The 15085-nt window shown below is 43.6% G+C and overlaps 2 protein-coding genes across 3 annotated transcripts in view; one reads left to right on the forward strand and one right to left on the reverse strand.

Moving 5' to 3' along the window:
• LOC139381804 (semaphorin-4G-like) overlaps positions 1–15085 on the reverse strand; it is a 55103-nt gene that overhangs the window by 15400 nt on the left and 24618 nt on the right. For both annotated transcript variants that reach the window (XM_071125577.1, XM_071125578.1), the window contains exons 3-8: positions 3955–4103; positions 2495–2557; positions 2052–2150; positions 1608–1701; positions 1247–1360; positions 754–908 (exon numbers count right to left, since the gene is read on the reverse strand). In XM_071125577.1, the coding sequence (XP_070981678.1) occupies positions 754–908; positions 1247–1360; positions 1608–1701; positions 2052–2150; positions 2495–2557; positions 3955–4103 (674 nt within the window). The remainder of the gene's footprint in view (positions 1–753; positions 909–1246; positions 1361–1607; positions 1702–2051; positions 2151–2494; positions 2558–3954; positions 4104–15085) is intronic.
• On the forward strand, positions 4885–8889 carry LOC139381678 (tubulin beta-4 chain-like). The gene is made up of 4 exons (XM_071125368.1): positions 4885–5858; positions 6008–6116; positions 6347–6457; positions 6597–8889. Exons 1-4 carry the CDS (start codon positions 5802–5804, stop codon positions 7655–7657), a joined length of 1338 nt encoding a protein of 445 aa, XP_070981469.1. The 5' UTR covers positions 4885–5801; the 3' UTR covers positions 7658–8889.

Below are 15085 nucleotides of genomic sequence, written 5' to 3' on the forward strand. Positions count from 1 at the left end.
GAGGGTCAAGGGAGGTTATCGTATCTGCAACGTTGTTTACTTTTTCAATCTACAGCTCCCCCGGAGCTAAGACACGAGACAGAGAGCATAGCCATGGGAGTGTGTGTGTGTGTGTGTGTGTGTGTGTGTGTGTTTGCATCTGTGTCTGCTTAGCAACAGCACAGCCCTGTGAAAGCCCATTAGCAACCCTGTTGAGAGGGGTGATACACACTAGACATCAAGTGCACTCTGCATTCGAGAGTGTTATCTGCTGCTGAGAAGCGCACACACACACACACACACACACACACACACACACACACACACACACACACACACACACACACACACACACACACACACACACACACACACACACACACACACACACACAGCTCAGAGGGCAAGCCAGAGGCAACGTAGACATCAAAACACACTCTCTCGTTCTACTAAAGTCGAGGGCAAGCGGCTTTTAAGGAGCAAAATGCTCAGAAGTGTTGACCAGGTGGTATCTAAGCTGATCAAATCAGATCATTTGACACCTGTCCTCAACAAATAATATCTCACTTTGACATTTTCTTCAGTGTCTAAAAGTCCTTGCCCTGGTACAGTAAGTCAGTGCCTAAAGCCCACAGGGCCACCCTACCCTGCTCTTCCTTCATCTCTTTCTCCCTCCTCACCACTCTCTCCTGGCTTCACATGGTGTCTGCTCCTGGCTCTTCTCAACCTCCCTTTCAACCCACACCCTCCTCACTCCCTTACACCTCTCCTCACCTTACAGACTCGTCCAACCCGTGCCACTCTAATGTGGCTGTAGTATGGTGTCTGCTCCTGGCTCTTCTCAGTAAAGAAGTAATAGATTTTATCGTCATCTCCGGTGGTACTGCCCTCACTCTCCCTCACCAGGGCACTGCCCACAAAGTCAGCCTCTGGGGAACAAAGAAACACAGACAGCGTAATGAAACATGCCAACTCTTCATTTAGAAATGAATTAAAACTGTTCAAGCAAATAAAACCTATCCTTTTAAATAACAGGCAGAACAGAAGGTGCTGCTTGTCTTCTTTGAAGACCTGGTGACTTGAGCATGAAAATAAGCATTCAAATAGATCTTTGAGAAGGACCATAAAGGCCAAAGAACCTGGAGGGCGGGAGGGAGGGGCTCATAGGTATAGGTCCTTTGAGAGGATTTGATCCAAACCCAGGGTACTCACCATCTAACCAGCGTGTGTTCTTTGTAAGGATCTCTTCTAGCCCCAGGGTACTCACCATGTAACCAGCGCGTGGGTGCCTCCTCTGTCCTCACCGTGGGGGAAGGGAAGTTCCGTCGGACATCCGGGAAGCCCCGGAACTCATACTGAGACGCTGTGTACATCTGCTGGTCTGGACCAATACAGGAACAGCAATGGTTATTGGTAGGTTTACATTTCAGAACAAGTATGACATCAGCATTGAGCATAAATAAAAATTGTGAAAAATACCCCCCCCCCCCCCAAAAAAAAAAATAGAATAATTGTTTTACAATTTGTGTTCAAATTAAAAATGTATATATATATTTTTTTACATCTACACCTGGCCAAAACTGATGTACAGTAGTCATGTATACAGGGTCTAAGAATGGTTGTCTTACCTACGATGAGGCCAGTGTAGCCTGTAGCAGGTCCATATGGACACTTCTCTCGGCCCTCCTCAAACTCAGATGATACTTTAAACCTCCCCTCATCCTACAAATGAGAACAGGAGGTTAGGGCAGCTAGTGACACAGTGCTATAAGGGGAAAGCGGGATACCTAGTCAGCTGTACAACTGAATGCCTTCCACTGAAATGTGTGTTCCGCATTTAACCCAACCCCTCTGAATCAGAGAGGTGCGGGTGGCTGCCTTAGATCGACATCCACGTATAGCATAATGTTTCATATTGTGTCAATTACTGTGGAAGGGGGAGAGAATCGACTGACACAATACCTTGAAGGAGTTTTTCTAAATAGCTAGAATACCAAATAACCCATTGAGAAATTATTATGACATTTTTTATGCATGTTCATTCTATGACTTAGTATGCTTCGATTCCTTACTATGTATGCACAGAGAGGTCTGAAGGCGTAAGTCCCACACATGTAGAGATGAGTTGAGTTAAATCTCTGGAGAAACCTGATGTGGTTATAACACTCTGTCTGTTGAGAGAGATAATACATTAAGAGAGAGAGAGAGAGAGAGAGAGAGAGAGAGAGAGAGAGAGAGAGAGAGAGAGAGAGAGAGAGAGAGAGAGAGAGCCTATGAGACATGAGAGAGGGAGGGAAAGAAATGTTGAGATGAGTAGATTTAAACCTCCTTGGGAGAGAGAGGGATAAAGAGAGGGTGAGGAAGAGAGCTGGAGAGAGAAAGAGAGAGGTTGTGATGAAGGCACTCTGCAAAATAATAAACATATCACAGAGAATAAGAAAGAGAGAGAGGGATAGGTTGTGCTCTAAGGAGAAGATGCACACTAGCTGGGATATGAAAAAATAAAGATACCTACCTTATTGTCTTTCCCTTTGCTCAGACACTGCTGTTTTTGCTCTGTCGAGGCTTCCCATTCAATCTGATAGGAGAAAGAGAGAGAGCGAGAGAAAGGGAAAAAGGGAGAGAGACAGCGATAGAGGGAGAGAGAGACAGCGATAGAGGGAGAGAGAGACAGCGATAGAGGGAGAGAGAGACAGCGATAGAGGGAGAGAGAGACAGCGATAGAGGGAGAGAGAGACAGCGATAGAGGGAGAGAGAGACAGCGATAGAGGGAGAGAGAGAGCGATAGAGGGAGAGAGAGACAGCGATAGAGGGAGAGAGAGACAGCGATAGAGGGAGAGAGAGACAGCGATAGAGGGAGAGAGAGACAGCGATAGAGGGAGAGAGAGACAGCGATAGAGGGAGAGAGAGACAGCGATAGAGGGAGAGAGAGACAGCGATAGAGGGAGAGAGAGACAGCGATAGAGGGAGAGAGAGACAGCGATAGAGGGAGAGAGAGACAGCAATAGAGGGAGAGAGAGACAGCGATAGAGGGAGAGAGACAGCGATAGAGGGAGAGAGACAGCGATAGAGGGAGAGAGAGACAGCGATAGAGGGAGAGAGAGACAGCGATAGAGGGAGAGAGAGACAGCGATAGATGGAGAGAGAGACAGTGATAGAGGGAGAGAGAGACAGCGATAGAGGGAGAGAGAGACAGCGATAGAGGGAGAGAGAGACAGTGGTAGAGGGAGAGAGACAGCGATAGAGGGAGAGAGAGACAAAGAGAGTTAGACAATAAAGGATCAGTTCAGGTGAGAGAGAGACAGCGATAGAGGGAGAGAGACAGAGAGAGTTAGACAATAAAGGATCAGTTCAGGTGAGAGAGAAAGAAGGGAGTGTTGTTCATGACAGTTTGAAATGTTTAATCTGTACAAATCTATCACACACTTCTACTACTTGATCTTTGTGGAGCATTTATACTATGTTAGTGGAACGTTAACAAGGGTTCTTGGCTAACTACGTTTACAACAGTTTTATGGCAGGGTGTCATGTGAAACAGGGCGTTGAGTTTCTGTCCTAGTGTGGCTAGATTAAGTGACAGAAGATCATAATTTTGTGCCCTTAAGGATAACTAGACAGTGGGCTAATGTTCTTGGAGAGACAGTCACTGCGTCCTAATAATATCTCCCTTTTCCTGAAGTGTACACTCGTTCACTACTTCCCAGTTCCCACAAATCTGAAAAGCATTGGATTGGTGTAGGCATGACCCACATTTTTTATATCAGTCATGTCTTTCAAATCATTGGAGGAAAGTGAACAAGTGCACACTTTGGGAGGAAGGAGTGATAATTAGGACCTAGCCAATGACTCAAGGTGGGGTTGTTTACCTTGCAATAAAGATGTTTTGTATAAAATAGTGGGAGTGGTAAGATCCTAAATCCTCTACTGTAAGTTCCCTGAAATCACACGTATGCACAATCTTGCTCTCTCTCTTACAGTGCGAGCTGTGCTGTCTGAGATGTCTGTGGCGTTGAGAGAGAACGCGGCCCCCCGGGCCCCCACATAGAGAAGACCCTTGTCCTCCTCTAGTAGCAGAGTACTGTAGTTCACTACTGAGGACTGGAAACGTCTGCAGCCCAACAGACCTGGGGGGAGATTGAGGACGGGAGGGATGAGAGGAGGGATGAGAGAGAGCGAGAGAGAGAAAGTTAAGAATGAATAATAATTTATTAAAGTACGTGTGTGCCTGTGGGTGCGTGTGCCTGTGGGTGCGTGTGCCTGTGGGTGCGTGTGCCTGTGGGTGCCTGTGGGTGCGTGTGCCTGTGGGTGCGTGTGTGTGTGAACCTGACTCAGCAGTATAGCATCTGCTCTAATTAGTTCTCCAGTTGAGAGGCTATGATATACTAATGACCAGACATAGTGATTAGGGTCGGCATCAGGAACATAGAGATATAATAATTAGCAAATAATTCTAAAACATTTGGAAATATTTAACTTTTATCAATTACAAACCCTCCCCTAGACTGAAATAAAAACACTAAACCCTCCCCTGGACTGAAATAAAAACACTAAACCCTCCCCTGGACTGAAATAAAAACACTAAACCCTCCCCTGGACTGAAATAAAAACACTAAACCCTCCCCTGGACTGAAATAAAAACACTAAACCCTCCCATGGACTGAAATAAAAACACTAAACCCTCCCCTGGACTGAAATAAAAACACTAAACCCTCCCCTGGACTGAAATAAAAACACTAAACCCTCCCCTGGACTGAAATAAAAACACTAAACCCTCCCCTGGACTGAAATAAAAACACTAAACCCTCCCCTGGACTGAAATAAAAACACTAAACCCTCCCCTGGACTGAAATAAAAACACTAAACCCTCCCCTAGACTGAAATAATGTTTAAACCATGTCCCTCCCCAATATTCCTCCATGTAGGCCTACCCCGTTCTATAAATTAAAAATGGTCCTTAAGGCAGGTTTTGTGCACAGGTTTTGTGCACAGGTGCACTCCATATTAGCAGAGCAAAACAAGAACATTTAAAATGTTAGGATTTGTCATCGTTACCCCTACCTCCTTGGTACATGCATACATCTGACTATGAGTGATTCCTGTCAGATCCACACTAAAGTGAAGAACATTACAAAATATAAAATTTTCCCTATAATTTATTGAAAGTGCTTCAGCAGTAACCCATGTACCTAGGGCCTGCTTCATACAGCATCTGCATACCAAACGGCACCCTATTCCCTTGATAGTGCTCTACTTTTGACCAGGTATTCCCTATATAGTGCTCTACTTTTGACCAGTACCCATGTAGATCACCAAATAGGGAAAAGGGTGGCCCCTGCTAAAGCCCTAATTTATCCAGCTGTATTTCTCGCAGTACAGGAAGTTAGCGGGCTAACCCATACTGTGTGGCTAATTAGCGTTGGAGGCTTACTCACACTGAGAATCAAACACAGAATTTAGCAGCTGTCGCTAACACTGCGAGGGGTCACAGAGGACTACGAGAACTATGTATACAATGTTCAGTTGAGGGGTAGCTAGCAGTGGTTCTGGTTCGATACTTCTGCAGGTGCTAACTACTAATCCCTCACTAGGCTCTGTGTGAGTACAATGCAGACCAATAGATTTTAAAGTCCGTGCCGTGCTCCAGGATGCAACCCCACTCAGTCCTACACGCCAAACCCACAGGCGTCCAATAGAAGTGCAAGATAAATTGTCCGGTCAACAGTCCATTGAACACATCCCAAACACTTTACCTTGGTGTGAGACTGGGATCAGGGCTCTCTGACATCTGCAAGAGGATAAATACACATTGCACAAAGGAAAGGATGCGAGAAATCGTTTACATTCAAGCTGGCCAGTGTGGCAACCAGATCGGCGCAAAGGTGATGTATAATATAAAGAGATAAAAATTCAGTACTCAGTCCCCCCCTCTCTCTCTCTCTATCACTGTCTTGTTCTCCTTCTTTCTATCATCAATATCATTTACTTTTTCAGAGGTGTTTGGTTAGATTTGACTGTGCTCTCTGTCTAGTTCTGGGAGGTGATTAGTGAGGAGCATGGAATCAACTGCACTGGGGACTATGTGGGCGACTCAGACCTTCAGCTGGACAAGATCAGTGTCTACTTCACCGAATCCTCGTGTGAGTCTCTCTGTGTCTTTAATACAGGAGTCAACATTCTATGTCAATCTCTGTAAACATCCCTTGTGTATTTACATTAGTGTATTAATAAAATGTTTTAGTGCAGTAACAGTGATCAAAGTAATTCTCATTGCGCTCTCAAATGTCTTAGGGAATTACATGCAGCAATGTGCGCATTTATCCAGTCCATTCCCTTAATCATGTGTCTCTGTGTGATTGTCTCGCCCCAGTCTCCAAGTATGTCCCCAGGGCCATCCTAGTGGACCTGGAGCCAGGAACAATGGACAGTGTGCGCTGCGGACACATAGGACACCTCTTTAAACCGGACAATTTCATCTTCGGTCAGTGGGGGTCTCTGCTTTGTGATGATGTCACCAAACCAATTTTGCTCACTGTGTACATTAATAGCTGCCTAAATCATCCATAAACCAGCTTAAGTTATCCTTATAACAAACTACCTTATCTCCCCCCATGCTCTAGGTCAGAGTGGAGCTGGTAACAACTGGGCTAAGGGCCACTACACAGAGGGAGCAGAGCTAGTGGAAGCAGTGATGGACGTGGTGAGGAAGGAGGCAGATAACTGTGACTGTCTCCAGGGCTTCCAGCTTACCCACTCCCTGGGCGGGGGCACAGGCTCTGGTATGGGGACCCTACTCATCAACAAGATCCAGGAGGAGTACCCCGACCGTATGATGGCCACCTTCAGCGTGGTCCCCTCCCCTAAGGTATCGGACACGGTGGTGGAGCCCTACAACGCCACCCTCTCTGTTCACCAGCTTCTAGAGAACACAGACGAAACTTTCTGCATCGACAATGAGGCGATCTACGACATCTGCTTCCGCAAACTCAAGCTCCCCACACCCACCTACGGAGACCTCAACCACTTGGTGTCGGTCACCATGAGCGGGGTGACCACATGCCTTCGCTTCCCAGGCCAGCTCAACGCCGACCTCCGCAAGCTGGCCGTCAACATGGTACCCTTCCCCCGCCTGCACTTCTTCATACTGGGCTTCGCCCCACTCACTAACAGGGGGGGCCTGCAGTACCGTGCCCTCACCGTGCCTGAACTCACCCAGCAGGCGTTCGACGCCAAGAACATGATGGCAGTCTGCGACCCGCGTAACGGGCGCTACCTCACTGCAGCGATGGTGTTCCGGGGTCACATGTCTATGAGGGAGGTGGACGAGCAGATGCTGGCCATTCAGAACAAGAACAGCAGCTACTTTGTGGACTGGATCCCCAACAACATTAAGACAGCGGTCTGTAATAACCCACCCCCTGGACTCAAGCTGTCCGCCACCTTCATAGGTAACAATACAGCCATCCAGGAGCTGTTCAAGCGTCTCTCTGAGCAGTTCACCGCTATGTTCCGTCGCAAGGCCTTCCTGCACTGGTACACGGGAGAGGGAATGGACGAGATGGAGTTCACCGAGGCCGAGAGCAACATGAATGACCTGGTGTCTGAGTACCAGCAGTACCAGGACGCCACCACTGAGGAGGAGGTGTTTGAGGATGAAGAGGAAGAAAAAGGAATAGCCTGAGATCCAGAACCAAAATGTATCTTTCTTAAACCATCAAATAATGGGCCGTACCAACACCAACAAAATCGTAATGATGGTGCAAATGCATCCAATGACATTTTCACATGACATTTGTCATGATTTTTTGTTGTTGCTTTGTCTGAGTGTCTATAGCAGTTAGCCCAAGCAGGGTCCCAAAATGCCTTGCCGTCTCAGAAATGGATAGTGACTTCAAGTAGCACTTATTATGTATATAACCCATATTGATGCCACTTTGTAATTAACTTCTTGTCCTGAATGCATTATGTGTTACGCAATATTTATTTTATTAAAGTTAAGATTTTTTTACTGCACAATGTTTGGAATTCTATTTCTATGGTTATGGTTGGTGGGAGTCAAAGTTCACCTTTATAATAAACTTGCATGCATCTATCATCGCATTTGCAGAGGAACAATAAAATAACATTCCTAATGTCATAAGGAGGTCTAGGCTACAGGTATGCACTATGCTATTTTATGCATATGTGAAGCAGCTCGCTTGCCAGCCATGGTCCCAGCAATTTGAAAAAAATCTTTTTGAATTTCGCGCGCTGACTTTTCAGTGGAATGTTGTCGAGGGTTTCCGTCTGCCCTAGAAAGGTTAATACAATTGGTTGGCCTAGGCTACAGCATACAACGCAGAAAGAAGACAATTTCCAAATAATCAGCTGGACAAAAATTGTTGTCTGTCTGAGCGACCTGCTCCACCCGCAGCATGAAACATGCGGCCACGCCGCAATGATCTCTGTTCGGGACCCGCAGGCTCTCTAGCCTACATTCGGTAATAGTAGTCCTAGTCACTGCAGCCTAATATGTTAATTTAACTCACGACTTAAAAGTTCATCGAACTCACAAGTTAAAAAGACCATTCTGAATAGAGGCACATTCGGGGCTCAGCCCCAGGGGTAAATTATTTTAGGAGGTCTAGAATTATTTTCCCCTTTTCTAAACACATTACATGGAGACATGTAGAATATTTTTTAATACCACAAAAATTAACAAAATGACACAGACAAACTTAGATAATTATAAACAATCTTGTCTTGAGTGTAACCAATAGCCTAGGCCTACAGAAAGAGGGTAGACAAACAGATTGTACCATATGACATCCATCTAGCCTGGTGGAGAAAATGATAGTCCTAAAAAAAAAAAAATACTTTCCAGAGGCACAGACTCAATGATAAAGAGTGTGAAGGCTGGGCTTAGTCTCGGAAACCCGATCCCACCCAGACTGTCTTGGTCAATTCTAAAAGAGAAAAACAAAATGTTCCCGGGGAGGGTCCTTTTCAGACAGACAACTATCCCAATAAATGGCCTGTGCCAGAACATTCAAATTCAAAATGAAAGTGGCTTTCAGATGTATATTTTTAGGCCACCCGTGGAGTAAATGTCATTCCGGTTCATCTGCTCTGTTGTATTGTCATCACATGTTAAGGTTGAACACTGAGTTCCTCAAAAGCCTGTGCAAAACAAACTAAGTTGGAATAGTTACCACTTTATTACTATATGTAATCAGTAATGTTAGTATTATTAATATTATATTGGAATATGTAATATGCGTACATATTTAAGGAAACAAACTTAAACATGATGAACAGAAATTAGATTTACTCTAACAATCTCCAATCTTCTGATAGGCTGCCACCTGTACAAGATATTATTAAAAAGGTAAAAATAATACCTTTACAAGAGGGATTCATCAAAGACCGTTTTCAGAGGGGTTCCTCAAGGAACCTTTTTGAACTGGAAAGGTTCCCCCAGTGTGGTAATTCTTTCAGGATCAGTTTAGCCTTTTGTTCACAACTAATAACATCACATGGACAGGGGGAATCTGTTGCTAGATCAACATTCCTATCCTGATTCATGGAAAGAGAAGACTTGTGGACAAGAAATGTCTGATTTCTTCACCCCGTGAAGCTACTCACACACTTAATTATCAACAATAACTGTACACTCATAGAAAAAAGGTTCTGGGCTGTCCCATAAAATAACCCTTATTTGTACCTGGTATAATCCTTTTGGTTTTCATGTACAGTTGCTTGGAAAAGTATTCACCCCCCTTTGCATTTTTCCTATTTTGTTGCCTTACAACCTGGAATTAAAATACATTTTTGGGGGTTGGTATCATTTGAGGTACACAACATGCCTACCACTTTGAAGATGCAAAATACTTTTTATTGTGAAACAAACAAGAAATTATACAAAACAACTGAAAACTTGAGCGTGTTCACCCCCCCCCCCCAAAAAAAAAAAAAGTCAATACTTTGTAGAGACACCCTTTGCAGCAATTATAGCTGAAAGTCTCTTGGGTATGTCTCTATAAGTTTGGCACATCTAGCCACTGGGATTTGTGTCCATTTTTCAAGGCAAAACTGCTCCATCTCCTTCAAGTTGGATGGGTTCCGCCGGTGTACAGCAATCTTTGAAACATACCACAGATTCTCAATTGGATTGAGGTCTGGGCTTTGACTAGGCCATTCCCAGACATTTAAATTTTTCTCCTTAAACCACTCAAGTGTTGCTTTAGAAGTATGCTTAGGGTCAATGTCCTGATGGAAGGTGAACCTCTGTCCCAGTCTCAAATCTCTGGAAGACTGAAACAGGTTTCCCTCAAGAATTTCCCTGTATTTAGCGCCATCCATCATTCCTTCAATTCTGACCAGTTTCACCATCCCTGCCGATGAAATACATCCCCACAGCATGATGCAGCTATCACCATGCTTCACTGTAGGGATGGTGTTCTCGGGGGGATGAGAGGTGTTGGGATTGTGCCAGACATAGCTTTTCCTTGATGGCCAAAAAGCTCAATTTTAGTCTCATCTGACCAGAGTACAATCTTCCATATGTTTGGAGAGTCTCCCACATGCCTTTTGGCAAACACCGTACGTGTTTGCTTATTTTTTTCTGGTCACTCTTCCATAAAGCCCAGCTCTGTGGAGTGCATGACTTAATGCGGTCCTATGGACAGATAACACTGAAGGAGCTCCACAGCGGCGATTGAATTATCTTTGGTCTCTTTGTTGCCTCTCTGATTAATGCCCTCCTTACCTGGTCCGTGAGGTTTGGTAGGCAGCCCTCTCTTGGCAGGTTTGTTCTTTCAATTTTTTAATAATGGATTTAATGGTGCTCCGTGGGATGTTCAAAGTTTCTGATATGTTTTTTTATAACCCAACCCTGATCTGTACTTCTCCACAACTTTGTCCCTGGCCTGTTTGGAGAGCTCCTTGGTCTTCATAATGCTGCTTGCTTGGTGGTGCCCCTTGCTTAGCGGTGTTGGAGACTGGTCACTGTCAGAACAGGTGTATATATAGAGGTCATGTGACAGATCATGTGACACTTAAATAAAGCCCCACCTGTGTGCAATCTAACTAATTATGTGACTTCTAAAGGTAATTGTTTGCACCAGATCTTATTTAGGTAAATACCTATGCACGCACCCCTTTTCCGTATTTAATTGTTTAGAATCTTTTGAAACAATACTTTTTTTCATTTCACTTCACCAATTTGGACTATTTTGTGTATGTCCATTACATAAATCCAAATAAAAATCTATTTAAATTACAGGTTGTAATGCAACAAAATTGGAAAAACACCAAGGGGGGTGAAAACTTTTGCAAGGCACTGTAGAACCATATGTGGAAAAGGAACCAAAAAGGATTTTCCTTTTAGGTTCTTAATAATCACTTTTTTTTTTACAAAGAGTGTACTGTGTAGCTACTTATCTAGCGACTTATCAATAACAAGTGACTCTCTATGGGCCGATTTCCCTGGACTAAGAAGCACTTCCAAAGGTACAATCTCTACTGTTTGTTAGTTTAGAAATAGGCTAAGTCTGTGTACGGAAAACCACCCTTATATGCAGTAGAGGCTGCTGAGGGGAGGACGTCTCATACTAATGGTTGGAACAGAGCGAATGGAATGGCATGAGACACATGGAAATTACATTTACTCTACATTTACTCCACTCCAGCCATTATCACCTGCCTTTGCTCCCCAATTAAGGTGCCACCAACCTCCTGTGCTTATACGTTTTATATGTATTACACTACATTGCTGGAAAACCTTGGTAGAGCATGTGCGAAGTTAGGTCTTGTGATGCCCATGTGAATTTACTTTCTTTTTCGGCTTCAGCCCAGCCTAACTGGCAAGTTTCTGTGTTTCATTTCTTATACTAGGTTTGAAATCCTATCTTTCTTCAGGTTTTTTTACTTCCCAGTGACTAACATTGAAATTCATCAGACACAAAGGAAAGGTTGCATATTACATTACTTCTGGATGACAGTATTACGAGCCTATTGTATTCTCTCCCCTGGAATCGTGTGAGATCTTCTGTAAGCAGAATTGTGAAAGACAATGCCATTCTCACACACACACACACACACACACACACACGCACGCACGCACGCACGCACGCACGCACGCACGCACGCACGCACGCACACACACACAGGGGTGGAGGGGTGGACTTAGTGATTTGGAGGCCCCAGGCAGAGACCAGTCAGGGTAATCCTAGCATTTTGCTTCACTAAGGCAGAAGAGAGTATGATGGAAAAGAATAATACAGATAAACTCTTGGTAAATAGTATGGTCTATAGCGTATCATGAGGTATTCTTTTATAAATATATACAGTTGAAGTCGGAAGTTTACATACACTTAGGCTGGAGTCATTAAAACTCATTTTTCAACCACTCCACAAATTTCTTGTTAACAAACTATAGTTTTGGCAAGTTGGTCTACTTTGTGAATGACACAAGTAATTTTTCCAACAATTGTTTACAGAGACTATTTCACTTATAATACACTGTATCACAATTCCAGTGGGTCAGAAGTTTACATACACTAAGTTGACTGTGCCTTTAAACAGCTTGAAAAATTCCAGAAAATGATGTCATGGCTTTAGAAGCTTCTGATAGACATATTGACATAATTTGAGTCAATTTGAGGTGTACCTGTGGATGTATTTCAAATCCTACCTTCAAACTCAGTGCCTCTTTGCTTGACATCATAGGAAAATCAAAAGAAATCAGCCAAGACCTAAAAAAAAATTTGTAGACCTCCACAAGTCTGGTTCATCCTTGGGAGCAAATTCCAAACGCCTGAAGGTACCACGTTCATCTGTACAAACAATAGTATGCAAGTATAAACAACATGGGACCACGCAGCCGTCATACCGCTCAGGTAGGAGACGCGTTCTGTCTCCTAGAGATGAATGTACTTTGGTGCGAAAAGTGCAAATCAATCCCAGAAAAACAGCAAAGGACCTTGTGAAGATGCTGGAGGAAACAGGTACAAAAGTATCTTTATCCACAGTAAAACAAATCCTATATCGACATAACCTGAAAGGCAGGTCAGCAAGGAAGAAGCCACTGCTCCAAAACAGCCGTAAAAAAGCCAGACTACGGTTTGCAACTGCACATGGGGACAATAATTCCACTTTTTGGAGAAATGTCCTCTGGTCTGCTGAATTTTTGTTTGTTGAATGTTTGGCCATAAAGACCATTGTTATGTTCGTAGGAAAAGGGGGAGGCTTGCAAGTCGAAGAACAGCATCCCAAACCGGGAAGCATGGGGGTGGCAGCATCATGTTGTGGGGGTGCTTTGCTGCAGGAGGGACTGGTGCACTTCACAAAATAGATGGAATCATGAGGTAGGAAAATTATGTGGATATATTGAAGCAACATCTCAAGACATCAGTCAGGAAGTTAAAGTTTGGTCACAAATCGTGTCTTCCAAATGGACAACAACCCCAAGCATACTTCCAAAGTTGTGACAAAATGGCCTAAGGACAACAAAGTCAAGGTATTGGAGTGGTCATCACAAAGCCCTGACTTCAATCCCATAGAAAATGTGTGGGCAGAACTGAAAAAGCGTGTGCAAGCAAGGAGGCCTACAAACCTGACTCAGTTACACCAGCTCTGTCAGGAGGAGTGGGCCAAAATTCCCCCAACTTATTGTGGGAAGCTTGTGGAAGGCTACTCGAAACATTTGACCCAAGTTAAACAATTTAAAGGCAATGCTACCAAATACTAATTGAGTGTACAGTATGTAAACTTCTGACTCACTGGGAATGCGATGAAAGAAATAAAAGCTGAAATAAATAATTCTCTCTACTATTATTTGGACATTTCACATTCTTAAAATAAAGTGGTGATCCTAACTGACCTAAGACAGGGAATTTTTACTAGGATTAAATGTCAGAAATTGTGAAAAACTGAGTTTAAATGTATTTGGCTAAGGTGTATGTAAATGTCCGACTTCAACTGTATATATAATTTTGTTGTTGTTGTAATTATTATTATTATTTAATGTTACTTGTTTCAGGTCAACGTCAAACAAATATTTACATATGTAGATATATATATACAGTGCCTTGCGAAAGTATTCGGCCCCCTTGTACTTTGCGACCTTTTGCCACATTTCAGGCTTCAAACATAAAGATATAAAACTGTATTTTTTTGTGAAGAATCAACAACAAGTGGGACACAATCATGAAGTGGAACGACATTTATTGGATATTTAAAACTTTTTTAACAAATCAAAAACTGAAAAATTGGGCGTGCAAAATTATTCAGCCCCCTTAAGTTAATACTTTGTAGCACCACCTTTTGCTGCGATTACAGCTTTAAGTCGCTTGGGGTATGTCTCTATCAGTTTTGCACATCGAGAGACTGAAATGTTTTCCCATTCCTCCTTGCAAAACAGCTCGAGCTCAGTGAGGTTGGATGGAGAGCATTTGTGAACAGCAGTTTTCAGTTCTTTCCACAGATTCTCGATTGGATTCAGGTCTGGACTTTGACTTGGCCATTCTAACACCTGGATATGTTTATTTTTGAACCATTCCATTGTAGATTTTGCTTTATGTTTTGGATCATTGTCTTGTTGGAAGACAAATCTCCGTCCCAGTCTCAGGTCTTTTGCAGACTCCATCAGGTTTTCTTCCAGAATGGTCCTGTATTTGGCTCCATCCATCTTCCCATCAATTTTAACCATCTTCCCTGTCCCTGCTGAAGAAAAGCAGGCCCAAACCATGATGCTGCCACCACCATGTTTGACAGTGGGCATGGTGTGTTCAGGGTGATGAGCTGTGTTGCTTTTACGCCAAACATAACGTTTTGCATTGTTGCCAAAAAGTTCAATTTTGGTTTCATCTGACCAGAGCACCTTCTTCCACAAGTTTGTTGTGTCTCCCAGGTGGCTTGTGGCAAACTTTAAACGACACTTTTTATGGATATCTTTAAGAAATGGCTTTCTTCTTGCCACTCTTCCATAAAGGCCAGATTTGTGCAATATACGACTGATTGTTGTCCTATGGACAGAGTCTCCCACCTCAGCTGTAGATCTCTGCAGTTCATCCAGAGTGATCATGGGCCTCTTGGCTGCATCTCTGATCAGTCTTCTCCTTGTATGAGC

This window comes from Oncorhynchus clarkii, chromosome 23 (assembly GCF_045791955.1).
Source record: "Oncorhynchus clarkii lewisi isolate Uvic-CL-2024 chromosome 23, UVic_Ocla_1.0, whole genome shotgun sequence".
Lineage (NCBI taxonomy): Eukaryota > Metazoa > Chordata > Actinopteri > Salmoniformes > Salmonidae > Oncorhynchus > Oncorhynchus clarkii.

What these genes read in the sequence shown, in the direction of transcription:
- LOC139381678 (XM_071125368.1), top strand. Translation starts at nt 5,802, where the DNA reads ATGCGAGAAATCGTTTACATTCAAGCTGGCCAGTGTGGCAACCAGATC. An exon ending in GCAACCAGATCGGCGCAAAG is followed by an intron (nt 5,859 to 6,007) that starts GTGATGTATAAT and finishes CTCTCTGTCTAG; the next exon opens with TTCTGGGAGGTGATTAGTGA. An exon ending in ACCGGACAATTTCATCTTCG is followed by an intron (nt 6,458 to 6,596) that starts GTCAGTGGGGGT and finishes CCCATGCTCTAG; the next exon opens with GTCAGAGTGGAGCTGGTAAC.